At 42.2% G+C, this 24,282-nt stretch overlaps 1 protein-coding gene across 4 annotated transcripts in view; it reads right to left on the reverse strand.

Moving 5' to 3' along the window:
- AFF3 (ALF transcription elongation factor 3) overlaps positions 1-24,282 on the reverse strand; it is a 339,352-nt gene that overhangs the window by 62,117 nt on the left and 252,953 nt on the right. For 3 of the 4 annotated variants that reach the window (XM_064646295.1, XM_064646293.1, XM_064646296.1), the window contains exon 9: positions 22,495-22,535. In XM_064646295.1, the coding sequence (XP_064502365.1) occupies positions 22,495-22,535 (41 nt within the window). The remainder of the gene's footprint in view (positions 1-22,494; positions 22,536-24,282) is intronic. The other variant, XM_064646294.1, reaches the window with a different exon arrangement.

Below are 24,282 nucleotides of genomic sequence, written 5' to 3' on the forward strand. Positions count from 1 at the left end.
CTGTTGACTGGGTGAGGCCAGTTTGTGCTGCTAGGTGGAAATCTGACAGTGTCTTTGAATCACACATCTGAAAGGGAATGTAGAAGACACACTTTTTGGACCTTTAATGCCCTCAATGTGTGAAGGTTCTCCTTCTTGGTGGCTAAGAGTGACACCCATACTCCAGAAGCAACATTATTGAAAGGATTCTCTTGGAAGACATACCTTTTTGTCTTCTGCTCTAGGAATTTAGCCCTCACATCAGAACAAAAGGCCCAGAGAAGGTGCAAGAAACCTAGACAGACTTTGCAAGAAGGAAAAAGGAATCCTTTGAGCACTTGTAGATATATAGTACTAGTGGCTGAGATTGTGCTCAGGTATCTTTTTTCCATATCCAATAATATAAAGCTTTGAATGTTTTTCTGGCACTCATCGATGGTTTGTAATAAGCAAGTGCATTCTGGACACTTCTACTTTCCAATCTTTCCTCTTTTCCACCTGTCTCTCCTACCCTCCTCCTCATTTGAAGAAGGTCCTTTCCTTGCTGCATTAGGTGTTGCTGCATACACTTACAAATGGAACATGAGTTGATTTGCCCAGAGGAGATGAGTTTACTGAGGCTCACAGAAGAATGTATCACTAGACATGAGCTCTATTCCACTTCCCATTAAATGAGTTAAAAACACGCCTGCATTTCACTGGTTTGCCTGATAAGTCAGATACAGAATAGGAGCTCAAGGCTCAGCTGTAAGAGGGTCTTATTAGAGTGGGCTAATGTATGTGAAAGTAAAGATGTTATGAGGTTCTGCACAAGTTTTTCTTGGTTGCAGGGATGCACAGGATCTTTGGTCACTCAGAGTGCTGAATCCTACCACCAGCAGAAAGACTACTGGATCAATGGCCATTCAAGAGAGAGGAAGAGCTCCACAGGGATCTGTTTCAGAAAATTTTGATGGCACATATGACAACAGAAGGAGAGACATCCTTGTGCTTTAGCAAAATAAAAAATTAGGAAGTTACACCTGAAATAGATGAAAATGGGAAGAAAGGCTCTAATTTACGGAGAGGCAAATGAAAACAAAGTGTAAAGAGTGATACCGACTAAGGTGTGTTTTAAGCTCAGCTGGGTGGTCACTTGAAGATCTCAACCAAGCCAGTTTTCTCACTTTGTAGATAAATAAGTCATGTGACTCATACAGTCAGGACTCTGCCTATTGTGTAGGGCTTAAAAAGACTGAAGAAGAATGCAACAGAATTAAGCCAGGGGGGAACTGGACCCTCGGTCAGATCTTGATATAGCTGGCTGGTGAGGTACAGGATAGTGAGTTTGTAGGCATACAGTTTGTATGCCCTTAAATTATAAGGGGACCTAACTACTGCCTAATTTCAGCACTCAAAAGCGCCCTCTGGAGATTCCTACCTCTCTTGATGTACTAGAAGGAATCTAAGATCCTAAAAATTGCTTAAACTGTGTGCTTGATATGCCCAACACCTTGTGCATTCTGATCTGTATGGGAAGCAAAGGAGGTTCAGTTCAGATTCCTCCTCCTCATTTTAATTTCAGGGTTCAGTCACCTCTCTCCATTTGTCCTAAGGACTGGGAGTGGTAGCCACTATGAAGACCTATATCCACTCTAAACTCAGTACTCCACTGCTTCATTAAAGCACTATCAAAAGCTGATCCCTTGTCAGATTTAATGATATCAGTACCACCTGTCTCAGGAATCGATCCTCCACTAACATTTTGAAGGTGATTCCAGCAGCTTGGTCTTTGGTAGGATAGGCTTCAACCTGCTGAGAGAGATGTTACAAAGATAAAGGTAATTAAGCATTGCAACAAATTAGTGAAGATATGGAACATCGGCCACGGTAGTTTCAGAAACTAGGCATAGGAACAATGCAAAATATTCTGCAGAGTGGCATTAACCCATCATTTTCAAAATGTCTCATCGGGGGAATTTGACACCACTTCTCCGGAAATTAGTCTGGATGTTGCTTTTTTGGTCTCATTTATGCCCTAAAACATGAAGGATAAATGTACTTCTATCCAGGAGAACAGCAATTTTTGCTTGAGAGTGACAGCTTCATCAAGTCACAAAAGAAAACTACAGCAGTGCAGACTAGAAAATCTTCATTTGCACTGGCCTACCATCACCTTATTTCAGAATTACTGTTAACATAACTCATGTTGTAGCTGGGCATTGAAATGAATAGCCTTCTGTAGTCTTCAGACACAGTCACACCTCGCTTCAGCACAGCAGTCTTTTGCCTCAGTCAGCAGAGCCCTGGGTATGGTTCTGCCTTGCAAGACCTCTCACTAAGCTCTGAGAGTCCAAATACAGATGAACTTGTGCAGATAAAATTACTAACTACCATAATGACTGTCTAAATGGGTGCAATAAATTTCAGCATGAGACAAACTCTCTCAGGTTTTACTGACTCTTAATGTTGCTGCTGCCAGCTTTAGTGTTACTCTTTGACTCAAGCCACATTCTGTTGTCTCCCAAAGGTCTTTTTGGCCCGTCAGCTCTAATCAATATGCTGCCTTGCGAAGGAGCTTATTTTAAGTAGGTTTGCTCACCATAAAGAGCCATATAAAGAAAATTTGACTTTTTCTCCTTGTCAGTATATATCACTCCCTATGCAGAGCAGCATTTAGATGGTCTGTTAGTTGAATCCAAGTGCTCTCTTTTATATGTTTCAAGAAATGACAAATGCCTGGAAAAAATGCATAGTTGTTCTTTAGAAGACATTAGGCAGACCCAGGAAAGGCAAGCAGAACAGCTAATAAAGTCCAGAATTGTAGCAGAGAGGATGTTAAAAGCTAATTAGTTTGAGATTATTTGAAGACTTGTAAAAGGTTCTTCTGTTCTCCCTTCTGATGTAAGCACAGCCTGTTTTCTGGCGACATCCCAAACTATTTTAATATGTTTTTAGAAAAAGTTGTCCAGGATATGCTGTTTACATATTATTGACATCTTAACTGGCAATAAAGGATGTTTAAAATTAATTTTCAGCTGTTGAGTATTTGCCTGTGGTGCAGCCTTAGGTTTTCAGGAGTTTGAGCCACTGGGGGAAAAAACTCCCATTCTGACCAGGCTCAGATTCTTGACCCCTTATTCTGGTTTAGTAGTATTGTACTTTACAGCTTGAATAAGGGTACCCAGAAGTGCTCCTGAAGAGCACAAATGGTCTGCTAGTGAGGGTACCAGGACCTGACAGTAACCCAGCAAACACAGTTTGCAGATACTTGATGAAGGACTTTGAAGCAGACAGCCATGCGTATTAGTAACCTTTGCTGTGCCTTCCTCAGATACAATGTGGCCTGTGAAAAACTATGAATAAATATGATATGCACAATTATATAACTGTTAAGAACAGTTATAAAAATCGCCCTTTACAATTCAAAGGAAAAATCAAATGTGAATTGCATTTTTTTTTATGATGTCATCCATGGAAAGCAAACTTGAGGTTTGTTCATGCACACACAGATGCTGAAAGGAGGCAGAAATAAATTTCAAAGTAAATATAATTTAATTTGCTGTATTAATCTAGAATGTGGTACCAAAGTGTCTGGACTCAGTGGCTCCCCAGCTGCACCTTCCTGCAGGATGTTATCAATTGTTTATGTCTGTGAAATATGCTACCAACTACTACAAAAAACACTAGAACTGTATGCTGTTTTAATAAAAAAAATTAGTCTTACACCATGCTGTGTCCTGATGTAGTTAAAAATATATCTTCCAATATACTTTTCAATTCATATCTCACTTGTTTTGCTGTTCATTAACCACCATGCATCTTTTTAGGTTTCCTATGAATTTACAGTATCACTAAGGCATGCCCAGGTACCTTTGCCTATTCTTAAATGCATCTTTTGCTCTTCTTGCCTCTCCCAGTAGGGCAGAAAGGAAATACACACATGATATTGGGGAGAGGGTGCAGGTACAGGGAGAAATATTGCTCATTGGTGCTGCTTCTCCCTCCCAGTTGCACAACAAGCTGTTGCTGTCTTCTTTCTCTCTGTGCTCCCAGGGTAATAATCCCTTTCTGGCACCCCGGTCTTACTGCAGTATCTTAAACATGCCTCTGCCTGCCTGAGGTATTACATGGTCTGGGATGTGCTGTGTGAAGTGGTAATGAATGTACCTTTAGCAATGTGATTCAGCATAAGACTGTTAAAGGTGTAGGAGTCAACATGTGGTGCTGCTGGGAATTCAGTGCCCAGCTGAGGATATACATTCAGTGCTTCTTTAAAGTGTATCACAGCACCTGCCTGCAGCTGGGAAACAGCTGGGGGAAAGTGGGGGAGTCTGCACAAGAACTTTGCAGTTAAGATGTGAGACAGAATTCCAGGACAGTACAATTTTCCATTGTCAGTGCAGCAAGAAAGTAACTCGGAGATTTTTTTTTTACCACCCCAACATGACTCTAAATGCTGCTAGGCAAGCTTCAGCTTGGGGAGAAAGATCAAGTGTTGGGTCTTTGCCATCAGCTTAGCCACTAGGGGAAAGAGCTAGATGACTTTGTTGATAACTAGCTTGAAGACCCCAGCAGGCCTTCAGACAGTTTTATTAATCATAAAAGTCATTAAAAATGGCCAATTCCTCGGGGGCAAAGTAAAAACAAGACTTCGGAAGAATGAATCAGGGCAGGCATCTCCCATTCCTAAGAGTGCTCTGTTCAACATTCTATGCAGGGAACTGAAATGGAATACTTAGGAGTGACACTCCTGAGCAATATAACCTAATGCTTTCTCAGGGAACGGGCAAGCTTCTTTATGGACTTGGATTGCAACAAGGAAAAATATTGATGGCCTTTGTGTAGAGCTGGAAGCCACTGAACTCTCAGTCAGTTGACTCAGAGGTTTGCATGTCACATTCAGAATCACCAAGATAGTTTTTCCCTTTGCCTTTGCACTTGACCTTTCCTTTCACTTTTTTGCTTTCCCCTTGCCTCTCCCTGGATCCAGGTCTGGGCTCTCCCCAGTTCAGTGGCATGGAGCAAGACCAGCAAAGTGCCATGAAGATGATTAAGGGATTGGAACATCTTTCACAAGATGAGAGGCTGAGATGACCAGGAGGGATAAATACCTGACAGGAGGAAGTAAAGAAGACAGAGCCAGGATCTTCTCAGTCTTGCCCAGTGACAGGACAAGAAGCAAAGGGCACAAATTGAAATACAGGAAGTTCCATTTAAATATAACAAAAATTTTTTTTTGCTGTGAGAATTGTCAAACAGTTGAACAGGTTGCTCAGAGAGCCTGCAAAGCTTCCATCCTAGGAGATATTCAAGACTCAACTAGACATGGCCCTGAGCAACTGCTTTAGCTAATCCTCCTCTGAGAGGGGGTTGGACTAGATGACCCCAAGAGATGCCTTCCAGCCTCAGTCATCCTGTGACCATGTAGGACTAGCTCAAGTACCACAAACTATGGTGCTAGCTAATGTGATAATGTGATAACGTGGGCACTGAATGATTCCTGAGCTCCACCTGGTCATGAGCATCCTGCTGTTTTGTGTTTAAAGTTCACTCAGATGACTACGCTAGTCAATGCCCCAACTTGAATGAAGTGTAGACCAACACTACAGCTAAAATGTGTCAGCTGCATATCACATGTTGGCAGTTTTGCCCGCTACTCTATCCTTTTGCAGTCTAGTCTATGCCTGTCAGAGTAAAATGGACTCAGGGGGTGTTATTAGGTTCATTTGCTGCATTTGGTATATTTTACAGCAGGTTGAACGTGCAGCAGCAGCAGTCACAGGCCTTCTCCTTCCAACATTTCTGGATCTGTTTCTGAATGCGATCAGCAGTGTCTGAGGCAGCCCATCAGGTTATGCTTTATTTATTTAACTGTACTGGGGCCTCTGGTGGTCTAGTGGTTAGAGTGCAGGACTCGCACCGCTGCGACCCGGGTTCAATTCCCGGCCCCCCGGGCAGCTGGAGCTCGTCAGCCTTGTATGGCAATCCAGCTACGTCCTGGGGACCTCACTGCCACTGTCCAAGCTTTGCTCGGCCCCGGCAGATGAACCTCAGGATTAAAGGGTGGGCTCAGTTCAGCGCACGCTGTGTCTCACCTAAAAAATCCACTGCGCAGGCTCGAAGGGTTTATGACCTTTCCCAAATCTTCGCTTGCGAAGACTGGCCATTATTATTATTATTTAACTGTACTTTACAGCACCTCCTTTCTTCAATAAAACTGTGTTGTTAGGAGACTGCTTTACATTTTTTTGGGAGTATCTCTCAAGTGCAGTTGTCTAGCATCACTGCCCAGAGCAGCTGCTGACAATGCCAATGCACCAACAGCTGCAAAATCCCTCCTTTCTGAAATCAAGAGTAGAAAAGATTATCATGAAATAATGGACTAATGTGGCCATTCTATCTATGCTGTTCATAAATTACATTTTGAACCTGGCAATTGCAGGGTAATTAGGAGGAGAGTAGCTTTCCTGCAGGAACATATATTTCCCATTCTGCTTGCCTGACACACTCCAGTTTAATTTTTTCTTTGTTCACTCAGCTCAGAGAATGGCAATTATGAGAGGTGATAGCCTAGCGGCAATTTTTGAATCATAAGAGACTTAGAAATGAGAAAAAAAAAAAAAGGACAGCTATCACTAGTAATTAAAATAATTTTGAATTAAAGGGATTATTTAAATAATTGCTTTTTTACTATAATTTTCACCACATAACCTATCCTTATGAATTACTAATATAGTGAAATAACATCACTGTGGAGAGTGATCTTAAAAGGACAGCTTTCCTAAACATGTTACCTCATCAGTGAGAGATAAGTAATGTTTGGGCAGACCTTTCAAAATGGTAGGTGATGCCACGGCTCTGATCACTAACGGCTATGCAATTTTTAAGCCCTCCTTCCCCTTTTGGCCCTGTCAGAGAGGCACAGGAAACAGAGCAGGAATTCCCATCTCGGGTAGCCAGAAGAAGGCTTCACATTATTAAAATAGATGATTTCCTTCATCTAAGAGCCTCTGAGGAGCATAAATTACAAACAACATCAAAGCAAGTGAAAAGTTTTAGAGCAGACTGTCAAAGACACTGCTGGGGTTTCCTTGGTAGATTCTCATTTTTAAGGAGTCTCAGCAATTTACTTTCTCAAAACAATTCCATATGTCTGTGGAATATTTATGGTTGTTTTGATTTTTGTTGTCAAGGGTTTTAAAGAAACAATATCACAATTATTTAACATGGGGAATCAAAGTTAGACAGAGAGTGCCTGCAGTAACAAATTACTGGGATGATCTCATGGACTAAAACTTCACAGACTTGCTCTGTACTCTCCAGGGCCAGACTAGATACAAAGAAAAGCAGTATAGACAACTAGAAAATAAGTATAAGGCTGATGCTGTACAAATAGAGCAACTAATTATTCATGTTGCCATCACTGATTTTAGAGGATGGCAGGATTTTACCAGTGTGGCACAGTAATAGGGGCTGTGAGATACATTGTCTCAGATGTTTTGGCTCAGAAGTAGAACTGGGAAAACTCTGTTTAATCCATCCGATAAAAAGCACAAAGGCCAGCTGTGGTCTTAGAGTAAAAGTCATCAGGGCAAGCTGTGAACCGATTCATATTAGCTTCCTAACTTAGGGTAAAGAAGTCACTATTATTTGAAAAGGCATGGAGATACTACACACTGACAAGGTTATTAGCTTGTCCTGAGGAGGTGGTGCCTGCTGAGTGTGGGTTTTAAGTGCTTTCCCTGAAGGAAAAGGTTGACATTAGTCACAAGGACATGCAGTGTGCAGGAGGTTGGTGTGTCACACCTCACCTGTAGTTCCCACTTGCAAGGCCATGGGTATATTCAGCAGCAATTTACAAACTGCACAACTGGCTGTACTGACCACATCCAGGAAACAAGGCTCCATCTATCCTATGAAATAAGCAGGAAAAAGGATGGAGCTATGAGAACCATTGCCACCTCTTGGGATCACCAAGCGGGAGATGCCAGTTTTGAGCTCAGCAACCATGAGAAATAAAAATCCTTAGGGAGAAAGGACAAGTCTGAATACTTTCTTTTCCTTTAAGGGAAGGATCCCTCTTTATTTCACAAGTGTTTGAATGCATGGGTGTTTGGGCAAAAGAGAAAAAAAGGAAGAAGGTGTTGCTTGCAATCCTAGCAACAAATGCCAGATTCTTAAATCTGTCATTTACTACCAGTGAATTATTCCAAAAGTTATTTGTAGTTCTTACCTAGTAATTATTCAAGAAGTATTTTCATAAATGTTGCATCAATAATTTAAAAGTTGCAACAGCATCTGATTTTCAGAGTGACCTCTAAGAGCAGAAGAATTATCATACATGATAACTATGTGACATGAGAAGGAAGTGCTAAACTGTGCATCACTAGCAAGTTCACTCTGATGGGTATACTCCCCCTGGCTGAACCATAACAGCACCAGTCCTCCATGCCCCACTGGCAAGGACTGAAGATTACAGTCTTCGATTGCCTTACTCAATGCCTTATGTTGACTTGAATGTTTGTTGAGGAGCTTGGTTGAAACATGAACTGGCTTCTCTTCAGTTTTTCCTGATGCAAAACCAACTGGATGTAGTTCCATCTCATGTCAAGCTTCCAATGTAAAGCTGATTACCTTCTGCATTGAATATGTTTGTTTGAAAACTCAAAGCTCTGATTCATTGGTTCAGGTCTTGATCATGACCTTGATTTGACAACTGTGTTGTCCATCGTTAATTAGATTGTTGTGGTTCTGCTAATGTGTTTTACATTTGTTTGCTTATTTTTAGTATACAGGGCTGGCTTATTCATTCTGATAGTAACATGAGTCATGTCAACTAAAGATGTATGTAACTTAAATAAGATAATTCCAATGCATGTGGCCCTGCAACCAAATAAATAATTCTATCCCCAACAAGGCCATATCAAGATTAAAATAAAGGTACGAAAATGCTGTCTCAGTAAGCAACTAAACTAAAATAATCTCAAGGTTGCAATACTACCTTTAACAAGCTCTCTACCAGGTGCAAGACAAACCTAAGGCAATCACTTCCTAACGAAGCAAAGCCTGTTTACATCTCCGCTTTGGAAACATATGTCGTTAATTTTAGAATCAGTTGCCATGTGAGCTTGGTGTCACTTCTAAAAAAAAACCCCATCACTTCTAACAAAAAAACCCCCAACCAACAAACGAACAAAAAAGTGTGACTTTTGGGGGTAATTATTTTTTCAGCACAGGTGTAGAAAGTGCATTTGAACATCCCAAACATTCACAGAAGCTAAGCTTTGACTCAATTAAACTGCAGCCTATGACAATTTGAAAACAGTACCAGAAAATCTATTCTTTCAGGCATGGTATGGCCTTAATAAAAAGTACTGTAGAATTTCTTAGCTTAACTGAGGCTCATCTTTTCTCCTTCCAGATTTTACCTTTCCTCCATGATGTCCCTTTTTACACTGGCCAGACTACCCACATTTCACCTCTTCTTCATCCTTGCAGCTCTCGATTAACCAGAGAAGTGACTGGTGGGTCAACGCAGGTACGGAGTTTGCAGTCACCAGTGCTTTCCAGCTAACCTCCCAGGTAAACAGATGAACACTGATGCATGTTATCTCTGTGGAGCTCAACTCCAAAGCAGCCAAGGAGGGTGTTGTGACACTGTAGTATGCCTTCTCCATATAGGGCAGCAGGAATTAATTTGCCATGTATTCTTTCATTTAATCAGAGAGTGTTTTTTCATAGTTTGCTGTAATATATTTAAAAGGCTGATAGGGTAAATGACTGACATATGAACAATTCAAACCAGATACACAATTTACTGCTGTTCCATAGTGATACCAGAATTTTGGTCATAAAAACAACCCTAATACTTTGGGTAGGGCAAGTCTGTGGTAATTACCTATTCTAATCAACCTGTAAGACCTAACGCAGGCAGAGGACAGCAATATAAAGTGGACAATGACAGAAATCTGTCATGGCTCTTGTTAAATGGTTAATGCTGCATTTTGACCAAATAGAATAATAAAATACATTTCTTAGAAAATAATGTGGTGTTGGCTCAGATTAGTTAACTATATTGAATGCTGAGGCAATCATCTGTTTCAACAGTGCCCTTTGTCTGCACACATAAAGACTATGCATGGGGATAATTCAAGGCTCCAGGAGAGGGGCAGATGTGCTTGCATGCAACACAAGGGAAAAACTCCTGGATAATCAGGTGCTGACTTGGTGCTTTTCATCAAGATTAAATCCCGTATAATAATTTAGGAAATACATATATTTTTACACAATACTAATAGAACATCAGCAGTCTGAGGTTAAAATTTGGTGGCACCTGACAAGCAGATAATACGCTAATACAGACAATGGTATAAAAAGAGAAGCTGAACCAGAAGTCACAGTACATCTCTATCAGTTAGAGAGTGATAATCTCAGAGGAGTGTTTAGGTTTTGCTGTCTTCTCAGATTGTTCTCTGGGTCTGCACAAACAACTCTGCAGTTTTTGCTTTCCTCTTCAGCTTTATTGGAGAGAGGTGCTGTGCTGTGAGTCCCTTCAGCAGGAGGAGGAGGAGGAAAGCTGAGGATGATTTGACAGCTGGAGGAGCCAAAAATTAGATTCTTCTCAGAGCTCTACCTTTCAACATCCTTATTTCAAAAATGTAGGTTACAGCTTTCATGTTGGAAGACCAGCACTCTTATTTTTCTTTACACTGTAGCTCTTCCCACAAGTCCTGGGAGGTGTTTGCATGAAGGGTGTTAGCACCAAAAAGTTTCAAACTGGAAAAATGAGTGTGCTTGTTATTAGGTTCAGCAGACTGGGAATCTGCCAGGCTTTTACAAAACTGCTCATTTTCTGAGCCTTAGCTCTTTCCCTAGTGGGTTTTTTTTTAATTTTTTTTTTTTTTTTTTTTTTTTTTTTAACTGAGCACAGGACAAGCTCTATCTTATTAAGTGAAAACAATAGGGTAAGAAGTTGGAAATTGCCAGGAAGCCTGGGAAAGACCGACACTCAGCCGAGATTTCATTCCATGTTTTCCTGTTGACCTCACAGGCTCTCTACACAAGAGCTCTGAGTACATTAAAGAAAGGCCACAGTCTCATTTGGTCCTGTGAACATTGGCAATATGTTATGGGGACAATATACAAGCTTGAAAGGGAAAAACTGCAGCAATGTCCCCATGCCCTGGAGGTTTTGTCTGGTGCAATGCTGTTTAACCAGAGCACTGTAAGGTTTTAAATGGCCATATGAGATTTATAGTAGGTCATGACCAGATCTCTTTTCAGGGCAAAGTTTGAAAAGTCCATTTGTCTCAAAATTTAAAAAAAAGAGTCTGGTAATTCTCCAGGGTTTTTCCTCTTCCTTCAGGCAGCTATTTTTGCCTGTCCAGAGTTCCTAAACCCTGCCTAAGAGCCTTTTAATGTGGGAAATATTGTCCTAGCGTCTCCTATCAAAGGAATAATACAGAGGATACAAATATTTACAAACCAACTCTAAGTCCACATGGTCAGTGTCAAGCTTATTAAGTTTTAGAACAAGGCACATCATGATCTTAAAAGAAGTGGCTTCAGGAAATCAGTACTGGAGGGCACTATAATCAAGGAAGAGCGATGGTTATCGCGGTGAGCTGAATGGCACAGACAGAACCCCCCATGCTTGGCTGATGGTGTGGTCATCCCACTGTGGGGCTGGCAGCCAAGGGGCAGCCCTGGCTGGGAGGGGGCAGTGCTGACCCCCAGCTGCTGCCCAGCTGGGCTGTGTCTCACCATGTCTCAGCAGAAGGTGGACACCGGTGTCCATGGGGCTCCAAAACAAGGCAGTGGGCTGGCCCCCCAGTACAGCTGTTTTTCTGTTGTCCCCCTTAAATGATGGGGTCCATATGTGGGTGATGCTTGGGTACCCTCTGCTGGACTTCAAGAATGACACTGCAAGCAGAGGGGCTTGGCTCCTGCTGTGTAGTCCTGAGACTGGGGGCAGCTCGGAGACACTGGTAGGGTACGGGGGTTCCAGGGAGGGCTCCAGGTACCTCAGTGGGATCAGGGTGGTTTTGAAGAATGGAGAAAGGGCAAGACTGAGCAAGCAAAACAGCAAGGCTCCATGACATGCAGCCAGGAGGAAAGGAAAATGGGAATGGCAAGCAAAGTCTCATAGGGCTGCTAGGACCCAGGGTCTAGCTGCCCTCTCGCCACTGCCTTTCCCGCCAACAGGCATCACCTTCCTGGGTATGAAACAACACAGACCTCCCCGGGTATGCCTGGCGCCAGGGCCAGAGCAGATCCTCGCAAAAGCATATTAAAGTGTCTTAAACGATCATTGCAAAGCAAGAAATTTACTTGGCAGGTCTCTATGACTTTTCTGGGGGGATTTTTATCTGTTGTGTAAATCAGAATCATGGGATTCTTTAACCCTGCTCCTGTTTTTTTTTTTTTTTATTTGGCAAATTGTTCATTTAGAGCAGTTATGCTTGATTGTGCCAGTAAATAATAAGTGAGAGCTATTTGTGAATTATTTGGCTGCTAGATTTCCACAGAGAAGGGCCTATTCTCTTCTGTGTGAATGTGTGTGTCAGAGGCAGTGCCTCAGCATGAAAAAGAGTTTTGTGCCTGAGTCAAGAATGAAAAAACCCTTTAAAATCTTGATAGCAATCTAACACAGAAGATACACTCCTATGCAAAGTAAATTTCATTAGATACAAAATACTTACCTTTAAAATAAATAACTTTCTTTTTTGCCGAAATGACAGAAGATTGCAGACTATATTTAAGATAGCATGTGTCATGTTTAAATCACCCCATGGAAAAATACTTAATTTAATTTAAGTAATTTCTATTTCTGCCTTTCAAAATGATATAATTTTCAGGTTATAAAAATGTAATGTCTGAACTTAGTTTCTTTACGCCTAGTTTTAACCCAGGCCTAATTTTACTTCTAAGTTAAAAACACATTAGAGCACACAGTCATAATATGATCTGGCCCCTCTCTGACTGCAAAAAGGGCAGCCTACTATAAATAGAATCCTTGAGAGAAGGAAGGCCTTCCATTTTGAGAAGGATTTTGAAATTTCACGCCATTCCAGTTTGGAACACAGCTCTGCAATTCTGAATTTTCCCATGAAACAGAACCTCAAAAGCAAGCAATAATAATGAAAAACAAAGCAGAAAGTGTTTGTTCTGATAATTTGTAAAGAAAAGGTCACCAGACAGACCTCCTGGAAATGCTGAGTGAGAAAAAAAACTTGTAACTTTGGAAAATGAGCCATTTGAGATTTTTGGGTCTCAGTTTACATCAAAAAAGCTCCAATGGTTTGGGAGCCTGAATACTTTCCCTGCAGCCCTACTCATCAGGTTGCCAGCGAGGGTGTTAGGGGAGCTGGTAAATAGTCAGCCTGAGCTGAAGTGGAACCTTAACCAAATCCTCATGTCTAAACCACACACTGGGTGTATTCCTTTAAAGTAATTCACTTGTGCAACCTTTGGAAACACAAATAGGTAGTGATGTGAATTTTAAAAGATGGAAGTATTTCCAGGGTCCTGAGGTACCCTCTGCTGGGCTTCAAGAATGACACTGCAAGCAGAGGGGCTTGGCTCCTGCTGTGTAGTCCTGAGACTGGGGGCAGCTTGGGAACACTGGTAGGGTACAGGGGTTCCAGGGAGGGCTCCAGGCACCTCAGTGGGGTCAGGTGAAAATTGGCATCCTCAGCAGGTGAAAATTGGGATAACCCCACCAGAATCAGTAAAGCCGATTTCATGTCGTACTGGTGAAAATCTGGTCACTGAAGTTTAAAACAGTGACCAGAAGTTTAAAAGACTCCAAAGAGTACAGTCAGTGTAAAGTAAAGATCTTCGCCAGTGTGCGCCAATCAGAGCCACTAAGAGAACTATCATGGGACTCAAAATGTTAAAAACAATTATATTATTTAAGCTGTCATTTCATGCAGAATAAAACATATCTCAATCACACTAAACCAGAAGCTTGTAATTTTTCTGTTTACTTTTCACATTTACCATGAAAAAATGCTCCCTGCTGCCACAAACTACATGGGTAAATGGAAAGGTTTGCATGCAAAGCCAATCTGTCAGCATTGGCTGAAAAGTGTATAAACATTCCTCCTTCTCCTGAGGTCTGCATAAAAAGACTTTTCACATGCATGGAAAAAGTATTCCTCCTTAACCAGCTCAAGCCCAACAGCTAGGTATAGCATTCCTTGCTCACCAAAAACTCCCAAAGATTTCAGTTTCGCTTCTGGGTATATCAGAAATGTGGGGTCAAGTCCCTACTTTGGCAGCGCTGCAGGGCATAGAAATTCTCCAAAAGTGGCCTTGCTTCAGTATCTGAATTTCAATGCACTGTGCAGAAAGTAAGTAAGCAAGCAAGAAGGGAGGTTTTCATAGAATCATAGAGCAGTTTGTGTTGTAAGGAATCTTTAAAGGTTATCTAGTCCAACCTCGTTGCAGTGAACAGGGATATCTTCAACTACATGAATCTGATAATTTTCTCAGAAAGTTCTGGATCTGAGTCTTTCCCACGGCTTTCATAGCCAAGAACTTCTGCAGAGGTACTACCAAACATGCCTGAAACCTTTCAGCTATGATATTCAGCTGATAAAGCATTGGTATGAGATTTTATGGATCACACTGAGCTATAGGACCCTACTGGATTGCTGGTGTACCTTCACGCCAATGTATGTGGAATAGCTAAGTGGGAAAAAGCTCTTCCATCCTAAGTGCTCCATCTAATTTCACAAATGTTCCAGTTTTTCTCTGGAAGGAAACCCAGGCTGTTCACAGATCACACATTTTCTTTAACTGAAATGCAACAAACCTAGAACACTGTGAACCATTCCTCAGTGATAGAAAAAATCCAACTCTTCTCCAAGTGGAGAGGAAAGTATAAAAGTTTTCCTTCAACATGCATCAAAATCAAGACAGTCATGAAAAAAGGAGGAGATATCTGGATGGGACTGCACAGGGGAGAAAAGTATCTCAGATCAAAACAATGTGATTCCTTGCAGGAGCATTTCAGGCCTGATTCAGCCACAACTATTCCCCATAGTGAAATCACAGGGCACCTCTTTCTTTGTTACAACTCATCTTACTTTTTTTTCCTGCAAAGAAACTGGACACAGTTCTGCATCCGTGTAGGATCTTCTCCACCACTCAGAGAGCAAAGGGCCAGCCAAGGTATAGACTGTGTGTTGTCCCCACTGGGGCCTCATCAAGACTGAGGAGTCCCTTGCCCACCCTGGATGCAAGCACATCTCTTTTGTGGGACTGGCTTCCTGCAGAACATGACTGGTCTCACCCAAGCAAACCAGGCCTCCCATCTCCGTTTTGCCTCCACTGTTGCCAGAGTCAGAACAGAACCAAGAGCATGGAGAAAATGCTATTGAATCTAAAATTAAAAAATAGAGAGGGCAGAAGGCAGATAGCTGTACCAGTGACAAAGGCAAACCTTGAAGTTCAGCTGAGATTTCTAAGCTACCTTTGCAGGAAGGCAGGAAAAACCAACTGGAGCAAGCACGTCATCATCCATGGAGCTGATGCCAGAAAACCCTGTTGTGCCTGGCTGTATACTGAATCATTAAAGCTTGAATGGGGGATCTCCTTCCATCTGCTGCATGGACTGCTGCCTCACTGAAAGGGAACTGAAATTTCTCCTTTGCATTGCTGCACCTGCTCTGGAGACTCCCCAGACTACAGCTAGGACATGATTCACAAACATACAGGGGTCAAAAGTCTCAAGCTAGTGTCATGTAACTGGACCAGGCTGAGGTGTTGCTGATTGCTATGAATTTTCAGCTTTTCTTAAAATAAGATGGTAATGAAAGTGTGGTTATTTGTGTGAACAGTGTGGCCGCTGGTTTCCAGCTCTCGGTGCTGTGTAAATCTGAGCTCTCTTTCATCAGACTGCCAGGAAATAGATACAAATGTATTTATAAGATTTCACTTTTTTCAGCATAGCACTAAAAATAGCACAATAGTATAGGATTCTCTGTTCTCTTATCCCACTGCTGAAGTAAGAAAGGCATAATGTTATCAACTAACTGTCCTCTTACTTCTTCCAATAAGGCAAGTCTTGGCTACCAGAATTACTATCAAGGTTAAAATCCCTTTTGTTTTACAACACGTTCATTGCCTAGGGGGACTTTCATTGCCCAAAGGGAGAAAAATGTTCAAATCTCATCGAAATATCATAAGTCATATCAATAATAAGGAAAACAGAATTCATTAACAAACTCACTGCCCATAGCTATGTACTGATGATATATGGGAGTGGTGTTCAGAGTGTCAATTCCATAATACTTTAAGTCAGTGCTCTTTGATCCACACTTATGGAGATGGACAGATAGGTTAGACAAGATTATGCCCCCAAGGGTCATAAAAATGTAGAAGTTTCCCAACTGCAAACTGATTTTTCTAAGACAATTACCTGCATAATTTAACTGGATGGCCACATATGCCTTCCAGGTTTCATATTGTTAATGTTCGTTTTCTCATGGATTGTTACTGTTTCTCCTACTCTCACACTTTTTATTTTTTGCCTCAGATACACACATTAAAAAAACACTCTTGTCCTACGTGATTTATTCCCAAGAAATTAAATTACATTTTTATAAGCCTGTGCTACCACAAATGATAGCTGAAGATTTGCAGAAAAAATTAATTCCTGGTCTGTTGCTGTGAAGCATCCTCGCTAGCACTGTACTGACTCCGTCTTTCAAAACCAGATGGAAGCAGTCCAACAGTATGATTAACTTCTTAGTCCCTGCAATTTCCTATTGCTCTACTTGCCCTAGATTTCAGGATTGACCTCTTGCTTCCCTGCAAAATGCACAGTTGCTCAGTTTGATAAATCACATGAATACTTTTTTGATCACAGTTATCTACTATTTACTACATACCCAGAGAGGTTAATCATATGCTGAGGCACTTCATATTCTGCACACATATACACTCTTCTTCCCAATAGCACTTTGCATATTCTTCATGCTGCCAGCCAGCAATGGGACCTGTTTTCTCCTTACTAATATATGAAAGACCACAGACCTACACCTTGCCTCTTTTCCCTTTCACATTCGTTCTGTAATTATTCACACACTGATTCTTAAAAGACCAAGGAAGAAAAAAGAAAAAAAACATGAGAAATTACTAGTCAGACCTTTCTTTTAGCAGATAGATATTTTTCAAAATATAAATGTTTCTGGAAACTAGAACTGTTCGTCTCCCCCCAGATATCTTTGGGGAGCCATTGAGAATGCACGAGGTTGCCCATAGGGAGCTGGGAGATGTTTGGCTGTCATGATAGCAAAACACCATCACTTTCTTTAATAAAAAATACATATTTTCTTTTTCTTTCTTTAAACCTCAAAGGAATTTCAGCATTTAGTAGGGCTTAAAATTGCTACAGTTCCCTGGGACAGCCCTGCTTCACCTGCTCGTGCAGCAATACATCCAAATCACATCTGCGGTGCTATGGTAGAATAATTCTAAATAAACACCAACAACAGCCAAGGTATGGGAAAACATCCAACAGCTAATAGGCGAGTGCTACAGGTCTTGCTTGCAAATTAAATAAAAGGAAATGGAGTCCCAGTTTTACAGAGATACCTATTCCTTTTCACTCCAAGCCATCTACACAGCCTTTTCTTCTAAAGCCCCTTTTCACTAATTCACCACATTCTCCAATACTGGAAATAGTATCCTATATACAATATGTGTCACTACTCTTCCACCTTCAAGTTCTGTAACTATCACGACTGAGAAATTCTAGACCATTCCAAGTAGCAGCCACCCTTTGCTACCCTATACTGTGTGAGAGGGCTGCAACTGTGAGACACCAGCATTTCCAACATGCCTCACGTAAGGCATAATTGATAAATCCACATAGTCCCTGTCACAGGTATTCTTTTTTCCTCTCAAAGATAATCCAGAAAGCTTAAGCAATGTGCTAATGCTGCGAGAGCTGCATGTCTGCTTCTGTGGCAGTGAGCACTGTGCACACATGCTCTTCTCCAGCCAAGCTTTTTGACTCTTGTGGAGCCCGTGATCTTAGTTCTCTCATTGTCTGCTGGGACCCAGATCAGCTATCCCAAGCCAAGGCTTCCCCTCGACTGTCACTGGTTGCACAGACCTGTCACATGAAGCCTTTTTGGCCAGCCAGCTAGCTGAGTCGCTGATAAGCTGACCACGTAGCTTCTCATGTGGAGAACTCTCACGATGTAAAAGGCTATGTTATCAAAAACACCAGTCCAACAAAACATTAGGTATGTGAGTGACATGAAGTACATGAGTCTTTTTGCTAGCTGCCACTGCACTATTTACTTACTTTAGGGTATCACAAGTTTAACTGCTTCACATAATCGCAGCTCAAGCAGATACTTGAGAACAAGAAAACTTTGGCACCGTCCACCAAAAGTTTTAAGGCTGCTTGGACAGCTGCCTTCCCTGCCTTAAGTGATCTATTAAAAGTCTAAATTGCCTCTTTTTGTTGCCTTAATACTTTACAGGCTGTCCCTCCCCAGGCCTCCTCACCCAAATAGCGTATCTCAATGTGGCTTTGTCTAGAGAAGAGCCATGCTACACATCCCACTGGACTAATCACCAAGCCTGTGGCTGCTTACAATATCAGGGGAAGGGACTGGATTGTCCCAGGTCAACCTTTTCTATTTTCCTTGCAGCTGAGTGCTAAATGGATGCACTCACCCATAAGAGGCAATGCAGCAGCACCTCTGCTTGAAAATGTGTCTCCCCCCACAGATGTGAGCCTCCCCTGCTTCTCAGCTCCCCAAACCCTTCACCTCTCCAGCAGACAAGGGGGCAAATTTTTAGCTCTTCAGGGTCTTGAGTGCTAGTGGCCAGTCTCATTAGGGTAAACCAGCTCATGGCTGGCACGGCCTGCATTTTGGTGTCCTAACCGTGATCAGACATGGACGGATGAGGCCTGGTTACATGGAAATGCAAAGCACTATCCTTTCTGCCTAGACCGAAACTCAGACAGGCTGTATAGTTCACCAGCCATCATGAACAGGGCTTGTCTACATTGCCAAATGGATGTTCTGAGATGCCGCCTTCTGTCAACAGCACAAGTAAATCTAAAAGCTTTCATAGCTGGTACTTGAGAGCTGAGGTCTGGACGACATGTATATATGAACCAGGTGCTGAGTGTAAGCTAGCAAGTTGGGCTCTTTAAAGGGCTTATCAGCTGGGAAGGGCAGGCCTGTCAGCACAGCCATGTGGCTGCTGGGATGAGCGGGTTCATACCTTACATGCCTGCACTGAGATCCATATGGGCAGAGCTAGCGGGGTCTGCGGGCATCCTCCAGTGTAAGTACACAGAAAGGAGAACAGACTGCGCCTGGGAAGTAAGCACATCTCCAAGTACCACCCAGGAACCACCCAAGCAGTGCAGTGGAGGACCTATCTTTGCCTTGTAAATTCAGTGGTGGTACAACACTTTCCTCTAATCATTCAAAAGTCTTCAGCAGAACCATTTGGCCTACACTCCAGCACAGAGAAATAAAAGCAGCCAGAGGAATAAAAATGCCCTAGGACCACTGTAAAACTTTACTTCATGGAAAATCTTATCTTGCACATGAATATGAGCTGTGAGTAAATTTAATGTGTGGATTAAGTACTGTGCGGTCTCCCTCATGGTGGGCTTTTCAGCCTAAAAAGAACAAAAGAATAATAATGAGTGTTATGTTTGGGTATGATTGCAAACAGCTGTAATTTACAGCTGGACATTCTCCACTGCAAATGTATCCAGCAAGCAAGTGGTTCTGGGTTAGTGGAACAGGCTACAAAAAACTTAGCTTTTAACTTCAGCCTTAAGGTCAGAGTTCTGGAACCATGGGAGTCAATAATAAAATCTATTTAGCTCAGTGGGATTAAGCAGGTTTAAGACCTGGCTTAACCACAGTGCTTACTGTTAAATAACAACAGAACACACTGAATATTTTAATTACAGACATTTTTATTCATTTGAAAGCCATTCAGGCAGTGGGTATGAGAGTTAGACAGCTGAAAATATGCCAGCACTATACCATTAAGGTATATGAGTTAAGATCTTGCTCTTCTCTGTCCCAGAAACTGAGTAATCTGTAGAGTTAGACCACTTTCCTGGAGAGCACAATAAAATTAAAACCAAGCTGCGCTGTATAAACACCGAAGGCTTTTCATGAGAAACGAAAAGCTAATGGGGCCAGTGCATCTTTTCTCACAAAATAGTCGGTGCATGTGCAGAGCAACCTGTCTTCTGGAAACAGAAAAGCTGTTTCAGTCAAGCTTCTGGGTCACTAATCTTTGTGTTTGCACATAAATCTGCTGGGGGTTACTGTGTCATTCTGAAAACAAGACTGAGTGTGATACACTACAGAAATCAATGGCTACAAGTTTAAAAACTCTCTCTTTTTGTTTGTTTGTGTTTTTTTTTTCTCCTCTTTTAGTTTAGGTGTTAGCTCGTTAATAGAAACTGAAAGCAGGAACTGCAACAGGAACTGCTGGAGAATATTTTTTTTTTAAAAATAGTGGGCAAAATTACTGAAAGCTTTATATAAGCTGCCATCTCCCTTGGTACTGGGAAGTACACTTGGTGTGTGACTGGGAGCTCTCAGTTGCTACTAGGACACAACTAATGAGCAGCGGTATCACAGGCATCTTCCCTTTAGCCAAAAAGAGACAGAAGCTGCTGTCACAGTGTGGGATTTTGGCCCCCTGCCCTTGCTTTTGCTTGCTGCAGTGAGGTTAGGGGTGGCAGCGAGGCAACCTCCAGGGTGCACCCCCAGCCTTCCCGGCACCCCCTCCCGAAGCCGGGGGAGAAGGGTGCCCCAGCACCGAATGCTGGCAGAGCACGTGAGAAAGCTGTAGTCCCTGGGCATGCTTCTAGGGGCAGACAGGACATTTATCTGATGATAAATACTGAGGTGTGATGGTTAACACTGAAGCCTTTTTGCCCTGTGGATGAGGGCAGTCTGTGTCCAGCTCCCTCACCACCTTCCATGAGGTAGGGACCATCTGTCCATCACCACTACTTTTCTTCCTAGGGGAGACAGAAAGTGAGCTGCGGGGTTTGGGGCTTGTTAGTTACCTCCAGGGGCAGTTCTGTAGAAATGTTCCTCATTTAGCTCAGGGGAAGGATACTGAGAAAAAAATCCCCGTGATTCCTTTGGTCATGGTATTGTCCCCACCAAGAGCAAAATCTGCTTTGCCTTAGGGGTGAGTTTGCACACCTCCAGGGAGAGGGGCATAATGCTGACTCCAACTCCTCTTTGTTTCACATTCATTCCAGTTACAGCAAATACTTCTGTGCCCTACAACCGTGCCAGCAATTTCACCAGCATCCCATACATTTCACTGGGGAATTTTTTTTTCCTTAAAGGGGGGCAAAAAATTCTAAACAAAACTGTGTTTGTAAACTTGGGAAGGGAAAGTCGATAATTTTGGCGGTCTTAGCCTCTGAGCAGAGAGAAATGTTATTCATCCATGCACAACATATAATTCAGCCTAAGTGACAGGCTCTGCTCTGGAGAAATCCTGGCCTGAGCTGGCTTCCAGAGTCAATTACCGCTTATTCCCAGGGAGGCGGGGGGCTGGGGGCCAGACGGAGCAGAGGGGGCTGCCAACAAGGCATGGGGAAATTTACTCTGTGTCAGCCTGCATGACACAGTACCTCATTTGTGGAAAAATGTAAATCTGCTAGTTCTTTTTCACAGGCACTAAAATGTACAGTCTCTCCTCCCCCTTCCCTCCCCCATTTCCCAAAACTGGAAAAGAAATCAGGACCGTCTTAGAAAGCTACCTTATGTTTCAATCAATCCTCTTTCATAAAAGTCATTTAAGGTAAATACCTGTGCAGACCTACAGCCCAACTATAACATTTACTATGGCCCAAATCCTGAATTCCTCACTTGGACAAGTTTCCCACTGAAGTTAATGGATTTTTGCTTGAAAAAGAGCTGAGTAAAACCTGAACACTGTCTAAGGATTAGATCCCCTGCTTATCTGCCTGGAGCACTGCTGCGGTTCCAGAAGAAGTGAAAAAATTAATTAAATTCCTCCAAAATACCAATCCCTTAAAACTTAAGGGCTAAAAAAGGGCATTGTTTTTGTGCATAAACCATATAGAGGATCTCATCAAAAGAAGTGTAATTCCCAGAGAAAGGATTTGGAAAAAGTCAAAAGAGAACATCTCGGAATAAATGAAGTACTTATTGCTGAAAAATGAGCTCAGATATATCTCAGCAAACTCTAAAGCTCAGAATTTACTGCATCATTCATGCCTTCTCCAGTAAGTTTCTTATCTCTTGTTTGGTATCACAACAAGGCATTCTGCATACTCTGTATGAAATACAACAAGACCGTGATTTTTTGCAGTAATAAACTCTACACATGCATGACAAATCCAAGCATGCAAAATGTTTAACATCCCAGTTCACAGATACTTTGGGGACAAAATCCGATTATGAGTTATATGCCACAATAAATAGGGCTCAACGTTTCATAAAGCAATTTATAGTTCATAAAAATGACAAAATGTACCTGTCAGATAGAACGCGGAGAGCAGATCTCTGTGCTGCCTGCTGGAAGAAAGGGCAGAGATGTTTATTTTATATTCTGACTTGAAAATTATGAGCACAATCAACACTTTAAAAAATGCGTTACACACATTTTTGTCATGTGTCCAAAATGTTAAAGTACAAGCAAAGTAGCAGAGAGTCTATAGTCAAATGGGCATTCCAGCCTAGTAAATGTAAGAACACTTTGTTTAAAATGCCAAAACCCAGAAGATTGTCAAAGCACTGCATGGTATTTGAGGTCTGAACTACTCATTTACACAATTTTTTCTGCGGGTCCCTGAAAACTCGCCAGGGCTTGGTTCTCTGCTTTCCCCTCTCCCCGCTTCCGCACTCCCACTCCCTCTCCTTTACCATTAGTCTCCTCCCATTCTTCCACAGAAACAAACATCACATATTTTGTTCCATTTGCGATGAATTATAAATTTTGCAAAGCTTGCCAGAGCTGCTGCAGACTTCTCCTGAGTGCTGCCATGTTAATCTGCTGGCAGCGTTTGCCTACAAAGTACAGGATTGACCTGTTACTGGTTTGCTCTTCAGTTTTTGCCTAGTACAACTCTTTCGATGGGGTGGGGAAGCATGATGCTTTTTCTTGTGTTAACCAGAAGGTCTGGGAATAGAAATTGTAGCCTCTCAAGTTTAATAGGACTCCCAAGCCTATCCCTGAGCTAGTTTGCCACTTTATTATTATTATTCTTTCCCCTCCTTCAATCACTTCAAGTGATGTGATTCATGGCTTTGGCACAGTAACCAGCTGCTAAGCAAAGATGAAATTCATAACATTTTGAAAATCCGCCTTAAAGCCTTCATTCTACTTGGAGCTGTCCAGAGTGTCCTCTTCCCAGCTGTACCTGTCCAGGCTGTGCCTCACATGGCACAGAAGGGACACAGAGCTAAGAATGACTTATGGAGACTCAAGAGGCGGGGAATTAAACATCGATTTTCTCATTGCAGTTACCAGTAAATACGTTTTGAAACTGTTCTTCTTGGCTTTCCAGGCTGGGGGCTGCATCCTTATTCCCAAAAGAGGTAGATGGCTTACAGGCATCCTGTTCAGCACTAGAGAGCATGGAGGTAACCTTTCTGGATTGTCAAAATGTTTCTGACAGGTTGCAAAGGAAAACTTGATAGAACCTGATTTGTGGTTGCAGTTATGTTGCATTTCACAAAAAAGATGTGAAAAGATCCTCAGAACAGATCCCTGAAGATCTGACAGGAGTGGGAAGAGTTTCCAGTTGATTTTTGAATCAGTATTTCTGCTCTGTGAAGTTTCTGGAATAACTTGTGCCTCCTGGGTTCCCTGGGGTGATGTAGTTTGCCATGTGCCACATATCAAATTGTCAGAAGACAGAGTGGCATGGCTTGCAGGAGGGTTTTTCCTTAGTGTTGACCATCTGCAGTGGGCAGAGAACCTGTGGGAAGGGCTTGGAAGGTCCTACCAGCTCAGCAGGAGTGTGCCCATGGCATGAACACACTGTTTTTAGTGTTAGGAAAATAATATGGTGAGTCTGGTATTTTTCACTGTTTCCAGTAGGTCATACTATTTGCATGCTCTTTAGATACACCACCATCCATGCCATCCAGCCACTGAGTACGGGGCAGTCTTTAAATAGAGAGCTGCCACTCTCCAGTCCAATGGGGTGGCATCATTCTTCCTATCTCCTCCCCAAAAGGCCTCATTAGGACAATTTCATCTCACGTCTTGCACACAAGCACAGGAGAGACCCAGATCTTAGATTTCAGAATGACTTAT

This window comes from Pseudopipra pipra, chromosome 2 (genome assembly GCF_036250125.1).
Source record: "Pseudopipra pipra isolate bDixPip1 chromosome 2, bDixPip1.hap1, whole genome shotgun sequence".
In the NCBI taxonomy this organism is placed as follows: domain Eukaryota; kingdom Metazoa; phylum Chordata; class Aves; order Passeriformes; family Pipridae; genus Pseudopipra; species Pseudopipra pipra.